At 44.6% G+C, this 20,527-nt stretch overlaps 1 protein-coding gene across 1 annotated transcript in view; it reads right to left on the reverse strand.

Annotated features, from left to right (window-relative positions):
* LOC137376647 (guanylate-binding protein 2-like) overlaps positions 1-20,527 on the reverse strand; it is an 81,966-nt gene that overhangs the window by 17,589 nt on the left and 43,850 nt on the right. Inside the window, exons 4-8 of the mRNA XM_068045604.1 lie at positions 20,194-20,303; positions 15,202-15,389; positions 8,560-8,808; positions 6,757-7,034; positions 6,393-6,605 (exon numbers count right to left, since the gene is read on the reverse strand). Coding sequence (XP_067901705.1) covers positions 6,393-6,605; positions 6,757-7,034; positions 8,560-8,808; positions 15,202-15,389; positions 20,194-20,303 — 1,038 coding nt within the window. The remainder of the gene's footprint in view (positions 1-6,392; positions 6,606-6,756; positions 7,035-8,559; positions 8,809-15,201; positions 15,390-20,193; positions 20,304-20,527) is intronic.

A 20,527-nucleotide genomic window follows, 5' to 3' on the forward strand; every position in this document is an offset into this window, starting at 1 on the left:
CCCACCCCACCCCCCCCTTCCCCTTTCCCTGTCTCTGTACTCATTTAAAACCTGTAACATCTCTAACTTTTCTGCTGAAAGGTCACAGAGTTGAAATATTGGAGGGAATTTTATGTAGTCCACCGCGGCAGATTTCCTGGTGCTCGACTGACATAATTTGGCGGGAGGTGTTTTCTCAGGTTCCCGAAGTGGGATATTTTAGAGGAATTATGTGGGTGGTGGGTTTGCAGCATTCCAAAGTTGGGAGAGCTGTCCCACAGACTAGTCAAGCAACAGCCTGACACAGTCATAAACATTACAATGTCCCAGACACTGCCATCGCTATCCCCGGGTGTGTCCTGTCCCACCGGCAGGATAGACCCAGCAGACGTGGCAGCACAGTGGTATACAGTCGAGAGGGAGTTGCCCTGGGAGTCTTCAACATCGACTCGAGACCCCATGATGTCTCATGTCTGCCAGACTGGACCTGTGGCAGGCGGTAAGGGAACCAACAGGAGGGAAAAACCTACTTGAACTCGTCCTCACCAATCTATCTGTCGCAGATGCATCTGTCTATGATAGTATTGGTAGGAGTGATCACTGCACAGTACTTGTGGAGACTAAGCCCTATCTCCACGCTGAATATGCCCTTGATCGTGTTGTGTGGCACTACCACTGTGTCACATGGGACAGATTCAGAACAGATCTAGCAGCTCAAAATTGGGCATCCATGAGGTGCTGTGGACCATCAGCAGCAGCGAATTGTATTCAACCAAAATCTGTAACCTCATGGCCCAGCATATCCCCCAGGAGACCAACCCTGGTTCAATGAGGAGTGTAGGAGAGTGTGCCAGGAGCAGCATCTGCTATATCTAAAATTGAGGTGCCAAAATGGTGAAGTTACAACCCAGGACTACTTGCATGCCAAACAGTGGAAACAGCATGCAATAGACAGAGCAAAGAAATTCCACAACCAACAGATCAGATCAAAACTGCAGTCCTGCCATATCCAATCATGAATGGTTGTGGACAATTAAGCAACTAACCACAAACATCCCTGAAAGGGGTAAGAAGAAATAACATGTGAATTAGAAAGGCAGCTCAACACAAGCTAGTCAAGTCAAGATGAGGAACAAACAAACAGGCTGTAAGGGCAAAGGACAAGGCTAGGGGGTGAGTGTTGAAATCAGGACGTGGTCTAGGCTGCACAATCAGCAAGTTGTGAAAGTTCACATCACGATGCCTGGTCAATGTGAAACAAAGATAGAGAACTAAGATCGGAGACATCTGCTGAGCACTGAGAAGAATAACTGTGTAACCATAAGGCTGCATGACAAACTACACATTGTGTAACTGCATTGCGTGACAAAGAGCTTGCAGCTTTGATTGTAAAATTAAAGTGCGAGCTCGGACTGCCCGAGATAGTCTCTCCCTGCGTATGCTTGAATAAACGATTGAAACCTGATGCTGAGTCTCCTCGTCTTGGTGATTGAGTTGTCCCACAACAATCCCCATCCTCAATGATGGGGGAGCCCAGCACATCAGTGCAAAAGACAAGGCTGAAGCATTTGCAACCATCTTCAGCCAGATGTGCTGATTGGATGATCCATCTCAGCCTCCTCTTAAGGACCCTGGCATTACAGATATCAGTCTTCAGACAATTCGATTCGCTCCATGTGATATCAAGAAACAGCCGAAGGTACTGGATACTGCAAAGCCTGTGGGCTGTGACAATATCTCAGCAATAGTACTGAAGACCTGTGCTCCAGAACTTGCCGTGCCCGTAGCCAAGCTGTTCCAGTACAGCTACAACACTGGCATCTACCCGGCAATGTGGAAAATTGCCCAGGTATGTCCTGTCCACAAAAAGCAGGTCATATAATCTGGCCAGTTACTGCCCCATCAGTCCACTGTCAATCATCAGCAAAATGATGGAAGGTGTTGTCGACAGTGCAGTCAAGCGGCACTCACCAATAAACCAACTCACTGACACTCAGTTTGGGTTCCGTCAGGACCACTCAGCTTCTGACCTCATTACAACATCTGTCCAAACATGGGAAAAAATACTAAATTCCAGAGGTATTTACATGTATAGTAAAATTTCAAAATTTGCCAATGATACCAAAGTTGGAAGTGTGGCAAACAGTGAAGATGATCTATACGATCTACTAGCAGAATGGGCGGACAAGTGGCAGATGGAATTTAATAGACAAGTGCGAGATGATGCATTTTGGCAGAAGGAATAGGGAGAGGCAATATAGACTTAATGGTACAGTTCTAAAGCATGTGCAGGAACAGAGGGAGCTGGGGGTTCATGAACATAAATCTTAGAAGGTGGCAGGTCATATTGAGAGAGTAGTTAGTAAAGTATATGGGATCTTGGGCTTCATAAATAGAGTATTGAGTATGTTACAGAAAGGTGTCCAGGGGTCTTTTCAGCATTCACCTGGTCTTATTGTAACAGGGTTTAATTTTAAACACACTGTGTTTTGAACTCCCCCTTTGATGAATCCTTGTTCACCACTTTTCAATTATAAGGCAAGGAAGTGAGCATAAACAGGCTTTCTTAGGTGAAAAGAAGAAAAGTGAAATTTATTAAAACTTAAACTCTAATTCGGTTAATACGGATATATGACGCGCCCCACGCTTGTATGCATACACGATACACACATACAAATGGAGACAGAAAAGAGCAGAAGAAAAATAAAGTAAAAGGTTTGAGGCAATCTCTGAAGAGGGGTTTTTACTATGCTTCGAACACACTGTTGTCCTTGATTGTAGGTAGATCTTGCTTTTCGTCAGGGCCCAGTATTCTTCTTTAACCTTGTTCACTGAAGGAGACTTTTCTCTCTAGGGATTCATGTGTCTTCAGTTCCGTGAGAAAGAGATGGGAGCAGACAGGAGAGAGAAGTTCTCAGTCCAGGGGCAAACAGCTTTCTGAGTTTTCAAACACTGTGGCAAGTTCAAATTCAAACAGCCAGTTAATCCTGTGACTAAACTGGTCTGACCAGGTCTTCTGTGTATTGGAGAAGCAGGGACTGGGTCCTTTGTTGCAACACCATTTGCCAGTATGCAAAAAAGGTCCTTCTGGCGAGGGCCTGGCAATTCCTTGTGATAGGCCCTCTTTTGTTCCCAGCAACATCTTTAAGTTTTCAATGTTCATATGGCAAAATAATGTGTGCCTCACTCTTGGCAGGTGGGGGCCTGCAGGACAAGTACAAAAGCAGGGAAGTTTTGCTGAACCTTTATAAAGCTCTGCTTAGGCCTCAATTAGAGAATTGCGTCCAGTTCTGGTCACCACACTTTAGGAAGGATGTGAGGATCTTTGAAAGATTTATCAGAATGGTTACAGGGAAGAGGGATTTTAGCTACAAGATTAGGTTGGAGAAGATGGGGTTATTCTCCTTGCAGCAAAGGAGATTGTGGGGAGATTTGCTTGCAGTGTGCAAGATTATGACAGGTTTAGATAAGGTAGACAAAGAAAAGCTGTTCCCGTTAGCTGATTGTATAAGGACTAGGGGAGACATATTTAAGGGTTTTGACATGATATTCAGGGGGTTTGTGAGCCAGAACCTTTTTACGCAGCAAGTGGTAATGACCTGGAACTCACTGCCCATGAGGGTGGTGGAGCGGGAGACCATCAATGATTTTAAAAGGAAATTGGATGGGCACTTGGGGGAAATAAACTTACAGAGAGCTAAAGGGATAGAGCAGGGGAATGGGACTGACTGGATTGTTCAAAAGAGAGCTAGCAAGCACTTGTTGGGCAGAATGGCCTCCTTCTGTGCCGTAATAACTCTATGAATTCCATGCAGGCGTCTCGACACTGGGCCAGAAAGGCGAGGGGCACCCTACCTCAGCCATTTGTGGGACCCCCGACTGCATTTTACCGTGCACAGGCAATTAGCTGCCCAGCACCGGAATCCCTGTCACTTTAAGGATGGGGATCCCGCCTCCAAGAGCTGCTGGCCAATCAGAACATCGGAAGCTCAACAATCCCAGCTGTGCCACTGGGGGCAGTGGCTACTGCTAATACTACAGCAGGCCGAGGACCAGGAGCAGCCATGGACCCCTGGACTACAGCTAAGTGGGAGCGGTCTCGCTGGGGCAAGTCAGTCAGGGCCCGGAAAGGGGTATGGGTGGATGGTTTGTGGAGAATGGGGGGGGGGGGTGGTTGCTGGCACAGGGGCAGCCTTTGCCACCAGGGGCCTCTGTGGGTGACAGATTGCCCAAGCAGGAGGAACTCCCACCACCATCCCACCAGGAGGCCACCTGGTGTTACTGTGCGGCCTCGGTAACATGCTAAATATTAGCAGTGGCAGGATGAGGCATTTAAGTGGCCATCAATTGGCCTCTAGGGGGGAAGGTCATCCTTGGCCTACCCTGCCCCTGACTAAATTGAATGCCATCTGGCAGGCATTGGGCACTCCACCCTGCCTTCCCTCGCAATTTTATGGGCGTCCCTCACCGCCCTGCCTTCCCTTGCCCAGTCAGACCTTCGGTGGAATTCCACAGCCAATTAATTGCCTGCCGTCGCAAATGCTGTCTCTTTAAGGGACAAGCTCCGGCCTCCAGAGCTGCCAGCCAATCAGAGGGCCGGCAGCTCAGCAGGACCAGCAGCGCCACTCCGAGCGGCCACTGCCAGTATTGCGGGAGGCCTGCAGTGCCAAAGATGTCGGAGACCCTGGCAGAATTTTATGCCTCCCCCAGGAGCAGGCTGGAGGCAGTGGGGGGGATGTAAATTTGAGTGGGAGGCGGGGGTGCCGTTCCTGTCACCTACCCACCTCTGCTGTCATTTTACCAGCAGCGGGGGAGGTTGAAAACGGCCCGCATGCCCGAGGCCAACTGAGGCCCTTAAGTGGCCAATTACTTGCCACTATAGGGCCTCCTCCCGCTGCTGCTGGTATTTTACCGGGCAGTCTCCTGTTGGGCCTGGGGATTGGGTGGGGCCGCACTCTGTTCCCCACAGACAGCACCCCCAGCAGCATCAGCCACCACCATTGGAGCACCTTCCCCACCCTCCTGAACGCCCCCCACCCACTCACCGGGGTCCAGCCGATTTTCTCTGGTGACGCCCGAAACCTGATGCACATTTATGGAGGCCGACGTCCACAATCCTCTTCAGGCTGCGTGCAGTCTCGGCAGTGGCCACTACTCCAATTGGTGCTGCTGGGACTGAGGAGCTGCTGCCCCGGAGGGCCTGGGCCACATAAAAGTACTGCGTGGCTTCCAGCCCCTGCGGAGGCAGCATTGCCCCGACTTTTCAGCCAGGGGGCAGAGCCTCTACCACGACATAAAAGTCCTGCCCTCAAGTGGGGGTTACCGAGGCCTGTCTGAGGGGATGGGCGCAGGGGAGGGGAGTTGGTGAGGGTGATGGTGGTGGTCTTGCCACGGGGGCAGCCTTCAATGCTGAGGAGAGGCCCTTTGTGCGCATGGACTGTGCCCAGAGGAGGGACTCCTCCAAAGAGGCTGCTAATTTTCACCTGGCGGTGTCTCTGTGTGACAGCGGCCCCTCTGATGTTGGTAAAATTGGAGTGGAGGTGGGAGCCTGCCCTCAAGGGGACATTAATTGACCCCTTAAGGGTCTCAATTGTTCTCAGATGAGAAGGCCATTCTGGAAATAAATGGCATGGTGCCAGGACAATGTCGAGCACGTTACCCAACATCAACTCCAGGCCCCTTTGTGGGCCTACACCCCTTGCCTCCCTTACAGTCTCCAAAGACAGGATAAAATCCTGCCCACTGTTCCCCAGAGGATCCTTTACTATAAGATTACTAATTAACTCTATCTCAGTCCACAATACCAGATCTAAAATAGCCTGTTCCATTCTCAGTGCCATCAAACCACTAGCGATCGTTCAAGAAGACGTCCTACCAACACATTCTCAGGACTCGGACTGAGCAATAATGTTGCGCTTGTCAACGACACCCTCATCCTGATAATTAATATAAGTAACTCTAGTAGAACTCATTCAAACTGACATGATTCTTCTCCCCATTCAACCTGACACTCCCTGTCCCAACTCTCTCTGTTAAACTTGGAATTCTGGTTTTCCCCCAACACATTCCGCTTCTCCTTTCTTTCCCCCTCCACATAACAAAGCTCTTTGCCTCAGTTTCTTTTCCGCACTTTCTGCTTTGTATTGTTATTCATTCCCCTGCTGCACTCAGTGCTTCTCCTACTGTGGTTTAAACAGTGTGATGCCGGTGAAATGCAATATTGCCATTTAAATTAGGCCCCATTCCCAGGGGCAGGTAGCCTTCCCGCAGTAAAAAGGTGGAGGGTGGGAAAACAATGCAAAGCCCCACTGCCATCTTCCCAACCTGTCTGAACTCTTTCCACAGGATGGAAGGGGTTAAAATCGACCCTCTGGTTTGGTCTAAATAGTCATGTTGCTTTTTTTAAAAATTACCTTTACTCCTTTTTTGGATTCCAAATTATAGCTATTTTCAGCATGACATCGATCTGTCATATAATCAATGTATCCACCAGGCTTTGCATAGACATTTCCTTGGAATTTAGTATCAATTTCCCCAAATAATTTCTTCAATAGGTCTTTGCATTTATTCTCAGATTCCTTTTCATTTCTTTTACAATAATCTTCAAAGGTTCCTGCAATTTTATCCTGCATAAAAAAAGTAAAGTTAGTCAGGTTGAACACTTTTGGTTTCACTAAGTAAAGCATAAAGGATATGTAGTTGAAGTTACGATTATGATTTTACTGCAAACTATTCTTTCGTTATATAGTAAAGCTGATAAAGTACATTTGTTCAGACCTCCAGCTGCTCTTTGTATTTCTCTCTTTCCCCTAAAGAACATTTCAGGAAAATGTCCATTGTTTCTCTGTTACATTTCTCATGAATCTCATTCAGCTCCACAGCAGTTTCCGTTGGGAGAGTCACCAGCTGCTTCATCTCCGCTTCATAGTGTTTGATGGCTTTTTCCACTGCTTTTTCATTCTCCGTCTCAGCCAATGACTGAATGATCTTGTCAAGAAATGCAAGCTTTCCACTACTGAGAACCTCAACATATGTATTCAGGAGATGTGTAAACACTAAAGAAACCAAGAAAAACATGTCACTTAGAAATTAAAAGTAAAAGCAATCTACTTCAGATACTGGAAATCTGAATTACAAACAGTAAATGCTGGAAACACTCAGCAGGTTCAGGCAGCATCTATCTGGAGAGAAACGTAAAGTTAACGCTTTGGATCAATGACCTTTCATCAGAATTCAGAAATGTAATAAACAATGAGACAGATAGTAACAGACTTCAGGAGGACATGGACAGACTGATGAAATGGTCAGACACATGGCAAATAAAATTTAATGCAAGAAAGTGTGAAGTGATGTATGTTGGTAGGAAGAATGAGAAGAGGCAATATGAACTATTGCAGTTTTAAAGGTAGTGCAGTAACAGAGAAAGCGGGGTGTAGGTACACAAATCTTTGAATGTGGCAGAACAAGTTGTACCATTTGGCTTGGATTGTCTCTCCTCATTCTTCCTACCAAAATGTATCATCTCACACTTTTCTGAGTTGATTTCATCTGCCATGTGTTCACCCATTCCACCAACCTGACAATAGCCTCTTGAAGTCTATTATCTTCTTCCTCATTGTTTACCACATTTCCAAGTTTTGTGTCATCTGCAGATTTCAAAATTGTGCCCTATATCCCCAGGTTCAAGTCATTAATACCAAAAACAGCAGTGATCCTAATACTGAACCTCAAAAACAGCAGTGATCCTAATACTGAACCTCAAAAACAGCAGTGATCCTAATACTGAACCTCAAAAACAGCAGTGATCCTAATACTGAACCTCAAAAACAGCAGTGATCCTAATACTGAACCTCAAAAACAGCAGTGATCCTAATAATGAACCTCAAAAACAGCAGTGATCCTAATACTGAAGGTGAAGAATTCCACTGTATTCCTCCCTTCAGTCTGAAAAACTCTCATTCACCACACTCTCTGTTTTCTATCCATTAATGAATCAGTTGGGTTTTTATGACAAATGGCTTCTTGTCCATGTTCACTGGTAGCAACATTTTATTTACTGATTTTTGAAATAAAAAGTGAAATCAGTATTCTAATATAAATATTCAAATATTTATCCCTTAAGCAGTATCACTAAAAAAATTATCTGGTTATTATCACATTCCTGGTTATGGGATCTTGCTGTGTGTAAGTTGGCTACTATATTTCTTACATTGCAACAGTGACTACACTTCATGAAATATTTCATTGGCTCTAAAGTGATTTTGACATCTTGGGGTTGTCAATGGTGCCATTTCAATGTAAATCTTTTAGCTGAGACACAACATTCTGCTCCCCAGACCTGCTCCTGCAGACAACATCTTCATGCACTTTAGGATTTTGTCAATGATTGTCTTGCAGCTTGCCAATGTTAATGAGGCCAGGGCCACAAAACTGCGACTCTATCAAGCACACCAGTCAGTTGCACAAAACTCCTCACATGTTGTATGGTCTATATTCAGTGCTGCTTTTGAGCTGTCAGCATTTTGATCAGCTTTGATGGTCTAGGTTTACAATCTGTATACAGACTTCAAAAGGACTTACTTGCACCAGTGACCATTTTGCCCCCAGAACCAGGAACTGTTTTCTTCTCTGCCTTTTTGTAAATAAAGTCACAGAATTCATTGCACGATTTAACAAAATCTGGTTCCAGCTTGCTGTCGTCAACTGTTTCGATATTCTGCAGTACATGTTTATTTCCAGGGCAATCAAACACAAAGCAATGCCTGGAGGGAAAGTAATATCTGATGCATTGTCGTGGCAAGTTGAATCGCTGGACTTTCTCATCTGAACCTGTAAAGGAAAAGTTTCATTCATAATTCATACAGATCAATACTGAATGGAACATACACTATGGGCAGAATCTGAACTGCAAAGGGAATGCGGGCTTGGGGCAGGCAGGAACTTCAAGCCATGAAAAGTGGTGTCAGGTCAGAAAAGCTGACAAAATCCTGCCCACTTTCTTGTTTAACCAGGGTGGGTTTGGAAGATTTGTTAATTGTGGTTTTAGTTCAAGGTTCTGTGTTGAACAGCCAATGCATGGTTTTCCCGAGCCGTGTTGAACTTGCCAAGATCAACAAGGTGAGAGCTCCATGGGAAACATTGACCAATGAAACTGGCAGGCTGGAAAGCCTTTAAACAGTGAAATTGCACAGCTGCTTGCCAGCCTAGGGGAAAGGTTTAGGATCACAGCACTTGTTCTGGCAGCCTAATTTCACTGCTTTAAAGGTGATTTCCAAATTTCTGGAAGTCATTTCACCTACCTTGGAATTTACTCACCTTGATTTGACCCTCCTTGCTCTCAGCCTTCACTGCAGCATGGGAGCAACTTATGCAGCTACAACACCAGGAGCAACACCAACATGAACAACACCAACAACAGCTGCCGTCTCCTCAGCCACATGCCACATTATAGAGTCAATGTTGGCTGTTCAGATCGGTAGAGAAAGTTACGAGTTCAGGGTTACGGCAGCGGGAAACTTTAGAGGAGGTTTGGCACATGGGCTAGTGGAAAGGAGGGATGAGGCAGAGGCAGCTGATCGGATGGTCTCGATCATAGTGACAAACAAGTCCATGAACCTCTCACACTTACTGTTAGAGGCGAGGATGGAGGGTACAGGGAGAATGGTTTAAGAAGAAGGTTTGCAGTAGAGAAACAAAGCCACAGGATAATTTTGCATTCCAGGATAATCCAGGAATAGTGACCAGTTTTAGCAGATGAGAACAGGAACTGATGGTGCTTTATGTGGTCCAGCCAGATTGCACGAATGGCTAAACCATTTGTCTGCCATATCCTTTCAAATCTGCATCCCTTGGACTTAAGAGTGGAGATGAGGGCCATACCAGGGGAAACAGACAGGATGATAGGATAATGGTTATATTGGGAACTACGGCATCAAAGGTGGAGGTGAGGGTGCAGTTGAGCAAATCAGTAGCTGCAGAAATGTGACGATGGAGGGCCAAAGGCGAGAGAGTTTGGATTTTGAAAGTGCAGTTGTAATTTAATTTGGGGGATAGTTTTTTCCAGAGGTGGATACAAAAGGAGTTAGGGTTTGGGACTTGGAAGGGGGATGTGGGTGGAGAGTGACACAAGGAAGTGATCAGAGATGGCCTTATCTGTCATTGATATGATGGGACTAGCAAGAGCACATGCGATGGCAAAGTCAAGGGGATGTCTGTGAATTATGGGTTGGGGAGTTTACATGGAGGGAGAGATTTAGGGAGGATAAGAGGGCAGTGAACTCAGAGGAGAGAGAGCTTGATGAATTGAAATGGAGGTTGAAATCACTGTGGATAAGAAGTCATTCGGTGCAGAGGCTGAAGGAGAAAAGCAGTGAAGATATCTAGGTGTTCTAGGTGAGAACATTTTTATCATATTTTTAAGGGCAGTAGAGAATGATGATTTTGTATGAGTTGGTGGTCTCTAAAATACACCCAGTAGTGTAATCACTCCTCTGTGGTTTCTTAATTCTAACCAAATAGATTCCGTCCTTGACTCCTCTAGGACATCTTTTCTCTCCAATATATATTATTTTCCTTAATCAATACCGTCACCTCTCCTGCTTTCATTCCCTCACTATCCTTCCTGATTATATTGTATCCAGGGATATTGAGTACCCAGTCTGCTCCTTTTTTGAGCCAGGTCTCCGTTATCACCACAACATCATATTCCCATGCTGCTATTTATGCCTGCAGTTCGCCAAACTTTCTTACCACACTCTGTGCATTTATGTACATGCACTGTAAACCTGAATTAGACCTTACTGTATTTTCTCTCAGTCTGACCCCACCTACTACCTTACTATTTCTTACTCTAGTGTTATCTGTCTATCCCAATCTTTTGTAAACTGTGTTTATCTTTCCTAATGCTACATCCTGGCTGCTCGGCCCCACCAAGTTAGTTGAACGACCTCCCAACTGCACTAGCAAACTGCCCTATGAGAATATTGGTCCTGGTTCTATTTGGGTGCAACCCGTCGGACCTGTACAGGTCCAACCTCCCCCAGAATCAGTCCCAATCTCCCAGGAATCTAAAGCCCTCCCTCCTGCACCATTTCTCCATCCACATATTCATCTGCTCTACCCTCTTATTTCTATATTCACCACTGCATGGCACTGGGAGTAATCTGGAGATCAGTAACTTTGAGGTCCTGCTTGTTACTTTCTTTCCTAGCTCCCTAAACTCTGCCTGCAGGATCTCATCCCTCTTTCTACCTTTGTTGCAGGTACTGATATGGACTACGACCTCTGACTGTTCACCTTGCCCCTATCAGAGTGCTCTGTAGCCACTTGAACCTGGCACCAAGGAGGCAACATACCACCCTGGATTCACTTCTGCGGCCGCCTGTCTGTTTCCCTGACTATCGGATCCCCTATGACTATTGCTTTCCCAATCTTCCTCATGACCCCAGGCATCCCCCCCAGCACCCCTTGTACAGCCGAGCCACCCATGCTGCTGTGGACTGGGCTCCGACTGCACACCCCAAATGAATGGTTAGAGTGCAGGCTGGTCTCCGGGGACTCCTGCACTATCAGCCTTTCCTCCTTGACTGCCTGGTGTTTTCCCATTCCCTCTCTGCCTGCAAACCCTTAAGCTGCAGGGTGACCTCCTCCATAAACATGCTTTCCACAAATCTCTTAGCCTCACGGATGCCCTGCAGTGACAGCAGCTGCTGTTTAAGTTCCCAAACCCAGAGCTCGAGCTCCTCAAGCTGACAAGACAGAATTGGCAAATCCAGCCCTGTCGACCCTGCAAAGTCCTCCTTACTAACATCTGCCTGTAATGGACCCACATTTGTCTTAGCCAAACATTTCCTTTTTATGTACCTGTAGAAGCTTTAATAGTACTTTTTAAATGTTTTTTGCTAGTTTGCATTCATATTTCTATTCTCCTTTTCTTTATCAGTTTCTTGGCCCTCCTTTGCTGTATTCTAAAATCCTCCCAATCCTCAGGTTTACTCCTATTTTTGGCAATTTTATAGGCCTTTTCTTTTAATCTTATATAATCCTTAATTCCTTTGTTAGCCACAGTTGACTGCTTTTATTTTTGGGTTTTTTATGCCTTGAAGGAATGTATAGTTGCTGTAAACTATGTAATAATTCATTGAAGACTATCTATTGCCTATGCACTGTCATACTTTTGATTGTATTTTCCAAATCCACCTCAGCCAATTTGCCCCTCATATCTTCATAATTTCCTTTGTTCAAATTTAACATCTGGCTTCAGCTTGAACTACCTCACCTTCAAACATAATATATAATTCTATCATATTATGGTCACTCATCCCTAAAGGTTCTTTTACAATGAGATTATTAATTAGCCCTTTCTTCTTACATAATACTAGATCTAAAATAGCCTGTTCTCTAGTCAGTTCCTCACATACTGCTCTAGAAAACCATCCCTAACACACTTCAGAAACTCATTCTCCACAGTATTAGTGTTCATTAGGTTTGCCCAGTCAATGTGCAGATTAAACTCACCCATAATTACTGTATTACCCATGCTACATGCTTCTCTTATCTCCTGATTAATACTATGCCCCACACTACCACTACTGTTTGGTGGCCTATAAACACTTCCTATCAATGGTTGCTGTCCCTTGCTGTTTCTTAGCTCCACCCAAACAGATTCCACATTTTGATCTTCTGATCTGAGATCCTCCCTGACTAATGTACTGACCCCATCCCTTATTATCAGCACAACACCACCTCCTTTTCCTTTTTTCCTGTCCTTCTTAAATGTTGAATATCCTTGAATATTCAGTTCCCAGTCTTGTTCACCCTTTAGCTACATTTCCGTTATGACAATTAGATCAAACCCATTTACCTCTATTTGGGCCTTTAAATCATCTACCTTGTTGTGAATGCTGCATGCATTCAGGTAGAATGCCCTTAACCTTGTCTTCTTGACATTATTCTGCATTCTAAACCTAGATGATGCTTTTTGTCTGCCTTCTAATTAACAGATTTAAAGTATTTGGTAAGAGAAGCAAAAGTGACATGAGGAAAAACTTTTTCACGTAGCGAGTGGCTAAGGTCTGGAATGCGCTACCTGAGAACGTAGAATAGAATCATTGAAAGTTTACGGTATTTTGGTCCATTTCTGGTGGAGGCAGGTTCAATTGAAGCATTCAAAAGGGAATTAGATATTAAATGAAAAGGAGGAATGTGCAGGGTTACAGAAAAAAGGCAGAGGAATGGAACTGAGAGAATTGCTCTTTCAGAGGGCCAGTGTGGACAAGATGGGCCAGATGGCCTCCTTCTATGCTGTACCCATTCTGTAATTCTGTAATGTTGCTTGCTACTTTTCTACCTCCTGTTACCAACTTTACTTTTTTCTAATTTGTGTTCCCCCTTAGGTTTCCGTCCCCCTGACAAACTAGTTTAAACCCTCCCCAACAGCACTAGCAAATCTCCCTACGAGGATATTAGTTCCATTAGTCCTATTAAGGTTTAGCCCATCCATCTTGTACAGGTCCCACCTGCCCCAGAACCGATCTCAATGCCTCAGAAATCTGATGCCCTCCCTCCTACATCAATTCTACAGCCACATGTTCAACGATCAATCCTCCTATTCCTATGCTCACGAGCTTGTGACACTGGGAGTAATCCTGAGATTACTGCTTTGGAGGTCCTTATTTTTAATTCCTTCCTAACTCCCTAAAATCTGCTTTCAGGACCTTATCCCGCTTCCCACCTATGTCATTGGTACCAATGTGGACCACGACCTCTGGCTGTTCACCCTCCCCCAGAAGGATGTCCTGCAGCCACTCCATGACATCCCTGACCCTGGCACCAGGGAGGCAACATACCATCGAACCATAGGAGAATTAGGGCACAGAAGGAGGCCATTCAACCCATCATGTCTGCGCCGGCCAAAAAATCTAGCCGGCTAATCTAATCCCAGAATACCATCCTGGAGTGACATTTGCTGCCGCGGAACTGCCTGTCTGATACCCTGACTATCGAATCCTCTATCACTATTACTCTCCCACTCTTCTTCCTCCCCTCCTATACAGCTGAGTCACCAGTTCTGAAACCCAGAGCTCAAGCTTCTGCAGCCAGTGACACCTCCTGCAGATGTGTTCATCTCTGGCATGTGGTGCGTCCATGACTTCCCACATACTGGAGGATGTATATTCCACTTGGCTGAGCTGCCATGCCATACCAAAACTTTAAAAACTATTTATTACAATTAGAAGTAGAATAACTTACCAGTTACTCACCAATCTGCTTCTTCCCCTGTACTGAAAAGAGAGGCAGCTACTGGAGGCTGAAGAAAAGTAGAAAAATAAAGAAAGGATCCCTGTCTCATTGAATTCCCTCATGCACCAACTCCCACTTTACACTCTGTGCAATCAAAGTAGTTCTCAGTACAGACAAATTTATTTTCTCTTAATTTATAGTTCCTCTCCTTACCAAACTCCCTCACTTACCAATCTCCCTTCAACACACTCTGTGCCCTCCAGCAGCACTCAGTGCAGACAAGCAGCACTGACAGTCCCCTAAATTTATGCTCCCCATAAACAATGCTGTGTCAGCTCTGCTAGAGCTCAGAAACCAGTTTAAGCTATCTACCTAATTAACTAGCTACAGCTACTCTCAGAGATCTTGTATATCCCTGTTTAAAACTGTAAGAGACATAACTTTCCTCTTAACTTAAACAGTAATTTCGATCAATTGCTAAATGTAAACAAAACAAAAACTAGACTTCAGAGAGCTTAACCTTTAAAATCCACTCACTTCTTCACACTCTGGGCCCTGCAGCAACACTCAGTACAAGGAGTTCCCACATGAAACAGGATGAATGGAAGGAAAGAACTACAAGGAAGGAAAAGAAAGATGCTTCTGGACCACCAGAAGAATGGGGGATTATACAGGGAATTGATGAAAGAAGCACAAGACAGAATGGCAGAGAAAGGAGAATGGAGCCAGAAACTGCCTTAGGCAGTCGACTAATGATGAATGATGATCGATGGAGCAGGATATTGCATGTAGCTGCTGTTGTGGTGTAATTTTATTTCTACATGTTTGTGGTTTCTCCAGGACCGCTCAGTCTTGATCTCACTCATAAGATTTGTGAAACATTCAGAATGAAGAATAATCTCATTGGTTTAATTTTCACAGCACTGGATTAGATGAATTTTTATCAAAACATTATTTTCTTATTTTGTTTCATTTCCTTACCTTTTTTCAGTTCAAGGGCAGTCTCCAAATATTCATTTGGTGTTATTTGTTTCCCAAAATATTTCAGCTGCAGAGTAAAATCCCGCACAGTCCACACAAAGCCAGGAAAATATTTCATGAAATCTTCTCCATGGTCGTCTTCTATTTTGGAATTTGTTCTAATTATTTTGGTCAGTTCAGTCACAAAACTGAGCCATTGTCAAAGAGAATAACTTAGAAATAGGTGAATCCTGGGATTCTAATCATCCCTGTGAACTTAGATCTGATGCTACAATTCAGAGTAATGTTGAAAATAGCAACGTTGGATTTACATTTGGTGTTACGAGGAGGACATAAAAAATTAAGGATTAGAGTGGCAACTAGAAATTAAATTGTCATGCAGAACCTCCACCTGCCAAGAATGAGGCACATGAATTTTGTCACATGAACATTGATTTTAAACTGTTACTGGAATGAAGAAAGGACTTGTTAAATAAAATCACCAGGCCCTTGGCTGGAAAGTTATTTGCATATTAACAGACAATGCTTGGAAGGACAAAGGACCATCCCCTGACACATTCAACCCACAATGGACTTTGAGCACCAACTATCGTGTGTAAGAAGGGACATTCCAAGGTTGTCTAAGATAAGAAGATCCACAAACAGACGTGGTCAGACCAGCAAGTCACATGACTAATCTGCTGGGCAACCTGAGTTTTTTTGAATTGTACAAACAGTTTGAACTCTGACACTGCAGGGTGCCTCCATGTCTCCGCTTTAAAGACGTCTGCAAACGCAACATGAAGTCTTGTGACATTGACCACAAGTCATGGGAGTCAGTTGTCAGTAATCGCCAGAGCTGGTGGACAGCCATAAAGGCGGGGCTAAAATGTGGCGAGTCGAAGAGACTTAGCAGTTGGCAGGAAAATAGACAGAAGCGCAAGGAGAGAGCCAAACGTGTAACAGCCCTGACAACCAATTTTATCTGCAGCGCCTGTGGAAGAGTCTGTCACTCTAGAATTGGCCTTTATAGCCACTCCAGGCACTGCTTCACAAACCACTGACCACCTCTAGGTGCTTACCGATTGTCTCTCAAGACAAGGAGGCCAAAGAAGAAGAAGGCCAGAGACTAAGCTAAACTATAGCAGACCAACTCTACACCTCCTTTTGAATAACCTTAATGTGTAAATACCTGGTCAGGGACATCTCCTTAAAGTGGGCAGATGTCACACTTAGCTGAAAATACCCCTCTAATTCCAGTGGAATATATAGGCCAAGGTAGATTTGATGTCCTGACAACATCCTGGCTCTAAGGCTGAAGACCTACACACCAGAGCCAGCCTCTTCCCTACACAAGCTGCTGTAGTACAGCAACAACACCAGCATCTACCAGGTATATCCTAACCGCAATGAACTGGATAATTCCTTCTCTATCAGCCTCTTCCCATCCTCAGTAAAGTGATGGAAGGAGTCATTAATAGGACCAGCAATGGCGGGTGCTTCTCTGACACAGTTGTTGAATAAGATTATACTGCAATATAGAAGTTTGACTCGGTATTGGTGAACATTATCTTAAATTGTCACTGAATCATTTTAAAAACATACTAAGTATTTGAGGGCAATGACTGATTCATAGTTCAGATTGGGCTCCATCAATTTTCGGAAAGCACAGACACTGAGAGTAATTCTAACCCAGTTGAAGTAAGATGTCTATATTCTATGTGCTCGAAAATCCTACTCGTGCTGTTTTTAATGAACACATTTACAGCAGAATTTGACTCGTAGCCCCTGTAGTTTCAGTGCTACAGGTGTTTTGTTACTGAAACAGCGTTCATACTGCACGCGCACAAAACTGGTGTGACACAAGTAGACACCATTTTGGTGAGGGCATTAGGAGTTTGCGGTGGAGCCAAGCAGAGTCGGCAAATTGTACGTGTAACGCTGATTGACACCATGCTGCTATTTTTGACCTCATCACTCCAGCTAATCCACAGGTGAACATGCATTCAGCAGCAGGAAGCGCCCCCACTGGTGCTATTTAAAACAATCAACTGCTTCCAGGTTAGTTGCTGATTGATTTCCACTGGCTCTGCAGTGAGTTTTTTAGTGTCATTTAAAGTTGACAGGGAGTGGTCCTGAACGTGGTGAAGGCCTCAGTTCTGGCTTTAAGGGTTCTGGTCAGACCACTTGATCCCAGTCATGGGTGCTGTACTTTCCGACTGATATTTCTGATATTATGATGATGGGAAGGTCTTTGATGAAGCAACTGAAAACGGTTGGGCCTAGGACACTACCCTAAGGAGCTCCGGCAACAAAGTTCTGGGGCTGAGCTGATTGGACTGCAACAACCACAACCATTTTCCTTTGTGCTAGGTATGGACCAGTGGGGAGTTTTTCCCCCCAATTCCCATTGACTCCAGTTTTGCTAGGGCTCCTGATGCCGTAGTTGGCCAAAGGATGCCTGGATATCAAGGGCAGTCACTCACCTCAACTCTGAAATTCAGGTCTTTTGTCCATGTTTGAACCAAGGCTATAATGAGATCTGGAGCCAAGTGGTCCTGGTGGAACCCAAACTGAGCATCAGTGAGCAGGTTATTGCTGAGTAAGTGTTGCTTGATAGCACTGTCCATGACACCTTCCATCACTTTGCTGATGATCAAGAGTAGACCTGATGGAACGGTAATTAGCCAGATTGGATTTGTCCTGCTTTGACGACAGGACATACCTGGTCGGGTAGATGCCAGTGTTGTACTGGAACAGCTTGGCTAGGGATGTGGCTAGTTAGCACAAGTCTTCAGAACTATTGCTGGAATGTTGTCTTAGCCTTTGCAGTATCTGGTATGCTCAGCTGGCTCTTGATATCACATGAAGTGAAGTGAATTGAATTGACTGAAGACTGGCATCTGTGATGCTGGTATCTTCAGGAGGGGGTCGAGATGGATCATCCACTTCGCACTTCTGGGTGAGATGGTTGTAAACACTTCAGCACTGCCTCTTGTAATGACATGCTGGGCTCTGCCATAATTGAGGATAGGGATGTTTGTGGAGCTTTCTCCTCCCATTAGTTGTTTGATTGTCCACCACCATTCACGACTGGATGTGGCAAGACAGCAGAGCTGTGGTCTGATCAGTTGGTTTTGAGATTTCTTAGCCCTGTCTATAGCATGCTGCTTCTGCTGTTTGGCATGCATGTAGTCCTGTGGTGTAGTTTCACCAGGTTGAAACCTCATTTTTAAGTGTTGCTCCTGGCATGCCCTCCTGCACTCCTCATTGAACCAGGGTTGATCCCCTGGTAGAGTGGGGGTTATGTCAGACCATGGGGTGGAATTGTCACTGAATACAATTCTGCTGCTGATGACCTATAGCATCTGATGGATACCCAGTTTTGAGTTGTTAGATCTGTTCTGAATATGTCCTTTTTAGCACAGTGGTAGCACCACACAACATGATGGAAGATGTCCTCAATGTGAAGATGGGAGTGAGCGGTGGTCACTCTTACCAATACTATCATGGATAGATGCATCTCGAACAGGTAAATTGTTGGGGATGAAGTCAAGTAGCTTTTTTCCCTCTTGTTGGTTCTCTCACCACCTGCCACAGGCCCAGTCTGGCAGTTATGTCCTTTCGGACTAAACCAATTCAGTTAGTAATGGTGCTACTGAGCCACTCTTGGAGATGGACATTGAAGTCCCCCACCCGGAGTACATTCTGTACCCTTGCTACCCTCAGTCCTTCTTCCAAGTGCTGCTCAACTTGGTGGCACATGGGTTTATCAGCAAAGGAAGTAGGTGATCAACAGGAGGTTTCCTTTGCAATGTTGGATCTGATGCCTTGTGACATCATGGGGTCCAGAGCCAATGTTGAGGACTCCCAGGGCCATTTCTTCCCACCTGTGTACCACTGTGCTTCCACCTCTGGATGGTCTTGGAGGAGTCTGGGGCATTGGCCAAAAGTTCTGATTCAGTGAGTATGACTACTTCAGGCTATTGCTTGACTAGTCTGTGGGACAGCTCTCCCAACTTTGGCACAAGTCTGCAGTTGTTTGTAATGAAGAATTTGCAGGGTCGACTTAGCTGGGTTTGGCTTAGTCATGTCCAGTACCTAGGTCTGATTATATTCTTATTAGACATTATCGTAGCGGTTTGGTACAACTGAGTGGCTTACTTGGCCAGTTCAGAGGACAGTTAAGAGTCAACCATATTGTTGTGGGTCTGGAGTCGCCTGTAGCAGGTTTCCATTCCTAAAGGCCATTAGTGAACCAGATGGGCTTTTAGTGACCATCCAACAGGATAGTAAATTTATTTAATTACATTTAAATTCCTCAGATGCTTTGGTGGGATTTGAACACATGTCCAGAGCAACAGGCTAAGCCTCTGCATCAGAAAATTGTCTTCCTCAGAACATCAGACTAGATTTCTGCTACTGGAGCAATGAGAAGAAATGTTGTAATAGGGCTTTAAGGGAATGTACAAAGAGTGAGTGTGATCATTGCCAAAAGAAGTGATGTTACGCAGCATGTGACCCTGCTGTTTTAGTGTGTAGATCCCTAGGCTGGACATGCCTGGTGGGCAGTCCGGTAATCTATATGTAACAGTTCTAGTCTTCAAATCAAAGAACCTACCTTGTTCGTAACAGTTGTCTCAGTGTGATTGGTAAATGTGTGCACAGCAAGCAAGGAATGCAACTGAAAATCCAAGACTCTCACAGCAATGTTCCGATGGCTGTGTGATATCCCCTTTAGCAGAGGGAGCCAAAACCATGCACCCCTCATTTGTATACATAAAGTGCCTAATAACAGCACAACCAATATTGGGTCAGATGTGATTCATCCTTGGGTCACAGGACTTTAGTCCTGAAAGTGCCCCTTGTTACGCCCTTTTAAATTCAAACAATAAATGTGTAATATCATTAATGTACTAAAGTTTTTCAGTGTTCTTTTGAGTTAATATCCAACTCATAATTTGTTACTTGTCATCTTTTAAAACAAAATTAAGAACATAATGTCAAGGATACTTGATGTCCTGTAGCGCCTGCTGGTCAATTGTTCCCCGGCTGTTGTACACAAACATACTGCTCAACAGAACAGCTAATGCAAAAAGCTTAGTATCATTGCCTTCATCACCCTGCAATACAGAGGCAGAGAAACCAAAGACAGATAATCAGTATGATGCTTCTTTAATGAATTACAAACTTCTGTTTCAAAGAAAATTCTTCTGAAAGTAAAGACAAGGCACCTGAAAGAGATGAGTTAATAATTTTAAACAGAAAATATACTGACTGAAATGAATTGCTGTTTGTATTTCCATTTCAGGTTTACAATCTGACCTCAGTTTTTTGTCAGCACTAA

The sequence above is a fragment of the Heterodontus francisci genome, chromosome 13, assembly GCF_036365525.1.
Source record: "Heterodontus francisci isolate sHetFra1 chromosome 13, sHetFra1.hap1, whole genome shotgun sequence".
NCBI classification, from domain to species: domain Eukaryota; kingdom Metazoa; phylum Chordata; class Chondrichthyes; order Heterodontiformes; family Heterodontidae; genus Heterodontus; species Heterodontus francisci.